The 1913-nt window shown below is 67.9% G+C and overlaps 2 protein-coding genes across 2 annotated transcripts in view; one reads left to right on the forward strand and one right to left on the reverse strand.

Moving 5' to 3' along the window:
* Positions 1-154: 154 nt before the first annotated feature.
* Positions 155-619, reverse strand: MNEG_14038 (hypothetical protein; the record flags this gene model as incomplete). Its single annotated transcript, XM_014037488.1, has 1 exon — positions 155-619. A coding segment is annotated over one exon (465 nt), but the record flags the coding sequence as incomplete, so codon positions are not given.
* A 555-nt stretch (positions 620-1174) lies between these two features.
* MNEG_14039 (hypothetical protein) overlaps positions 1175-1913 on the forward strand; it is a gene marked incomplete at both ends in the record, with an annotated part of 1590 nt that continues 851 nt past the window's right edge. The window contains 2 exons of the mRNA XM_014037489.1: positions 1175-1351; positions 1677-1823. Of these exons, the coding sequence (XP_013892943.1) occupies positions 1175-1351; positions 1677-1823 (324 nt within the window). The remainder of the gene's footprint in view (positions 1352-1676; positions 1824-1913) is intronic.

Below are 1913 nucleotides of genomic sequence, written 5' to 3' on the forward strand. Positions count from 1 at the left end.
GCCGACGCTGGCGATCGGGCTGTCGACGGGCGGCGGGGGCGGCAGCTCGGGCGGCTGCTGCTGCTGCTGCTGCTGCTGCTGCTGCTGCTGCTGCTGCTGCTGCTGCGTCAGCGGGCTGAGCGACGCGCAGCTGCTGGTCTGTCACACCGCGCACGACGTCTGCGCCGTCGCGCGCCGCGGCGTCGCAGGGCTGCTGCTGCTGCTTGCGTGCGCTTGGCGCGCCGCCGGCGCCAGCGTCGTGCATTGAGGGGGGCGCCGGCGCGAAGCAGCACGCAAAAGCGCGCATCCAAGAGGCCCCTGCGGTGCCTTTGCTGGTGGCGGCGACGTCACTCGTCGGCCGCGCGCGCTGCTGCTGCGCGGCGGCCGTGGCAGCGGCGCGGTCGGTCGCCGCACAAGAGCCCGCAGGGCTGGGCGACTGCTGGGCCGGCGGCCACGAGGCGCCCGCAAGGACTGCAGCTCGCGGACCGGCACCGTCGGCGGCGGGCGCCCCGACGTCCGGCACGCAGGACGCGTCGCACGCGGCTTCGCGCTCCTCGAACTCTCCACTCTTCAAACCACCTTTTTGTCCTCCTTTGCAGGCCAGAGCTGCTCCCTGGGAGCCAGGTGCATTATCAAGCATCCCGCGCCCTGGCTGCCTCGGTGGGCGAGCCCCGGGCTATGGACAGGGAGCTTGAGATGTCCGTCTCTACCACGTCTGTGTGCGTAAGCGGCCCGGATAGCGACGGCACCAAGGCGGGGGCCCGTGCTGCCAACACACCCAGTGCGTTGGATCCCGTGGATCGAGGAGGCTGTAGGGGGGCCGAAGGGATATGCAGCCTACTTGCACTAACAGAAGGATCGCTTTGGGGTCAGAGGGCACGCTGGCGCGGCCCTGTTTGCGAAGAGGCAGAAGAAATTATGATAGACTGCGACAGAGTGACCCCAATGACGGCAAAGCTTTGATACACAACAGAGGACCCGGATGATTTACAACACGCGCTGACAGCTGAGAAGCTCAAGATCGGTCCATTTGCACTCGGCAGCGAAGTCTTCTACACGCACCAGCCACCACTCAATTGGTGCCGACAAGCCATATTTGGCATTATAAAACCTGTAGATATTGGATAGTAGGGCTACATTGCCTGCCATGCTCAGCTGCCGGCAATTTTCGGCTGCCGGAGCGCCCGCGGCGCGTATGGCAACGCGGAGACTGGCAGTAAGGCCCATAACCTCATGTGGCCTTGCCGGCGGTCGCGGCTGCATCGCCAGCGCAGTGCGGCGGCCGCTGGGGCCACACCGAGCGCCGCTGCTGACAGTCGCCGCGTCGCAGCCCGACACAGAGGAGGCACGCTCCCCAGCTGATGCCCCACAGGTGCGCACACGTGCATGGGTTGGCGGCTGGCTGTAGGCGGTGTGGCCGTGTGCGGCTGTCCGACGGCAGGAGGCTGCTTTCTGCGAAGCAGCCCTAAGCATGGCGACCCCCGTGCACTCGCCACACGACGCATGCAGCAGGTCATGCCGTCTCCACAAGCCATCCAGCGGCGAGCCCTCGCCTGGTATCACACCAGGCCACACTCTAGCCCCTCCCTGTGGATCTTCTCATGCACAGTGTTTCTCGCTTCCGCCCCACCAACCAACCCCCCCTTCCGCCTCGCCTCGCCGCGCCTGCCTGCCCCGCCCCACCCCCTGCCCCACAGGAGTGGGAGGCGCCGCAGCCCAGCCGCCGTCCGGACATCTTCCCGGAATTTGAAAAGATGGAGCGCGTGTTCCTGCCGAAGCCGCTGCCTGGGGATCCCGAGATGCCGGATGAGGAAGCCGAAGAGGCGGCCAAGCGCACAGAGCCGGTGAGCCAGGGGCCTGGGGAAGGGGGCACACGGGGGTGGGGCCGCCCGCGCGGGCAGCAGCGAGCGGCGGGGCGTTGCGAGAGCGGCGGG

The sequence above is a fragment of the Monoraphidium neglectum genome (genome assembly GCF_000611645.1).
Source record: "Monoraphidium neglectum strain SAG 48.87 unplaced genomic scaffold scaffold04216, whole genome shotgun sequence".
Lineage (NCBI taxonomy): Eukaryota > Viridiplantae > Chlorophyta > Chlorophyceae > Sphaeropleales > Selenastraceae > Monoraphidium > Monoraphidium neglectum.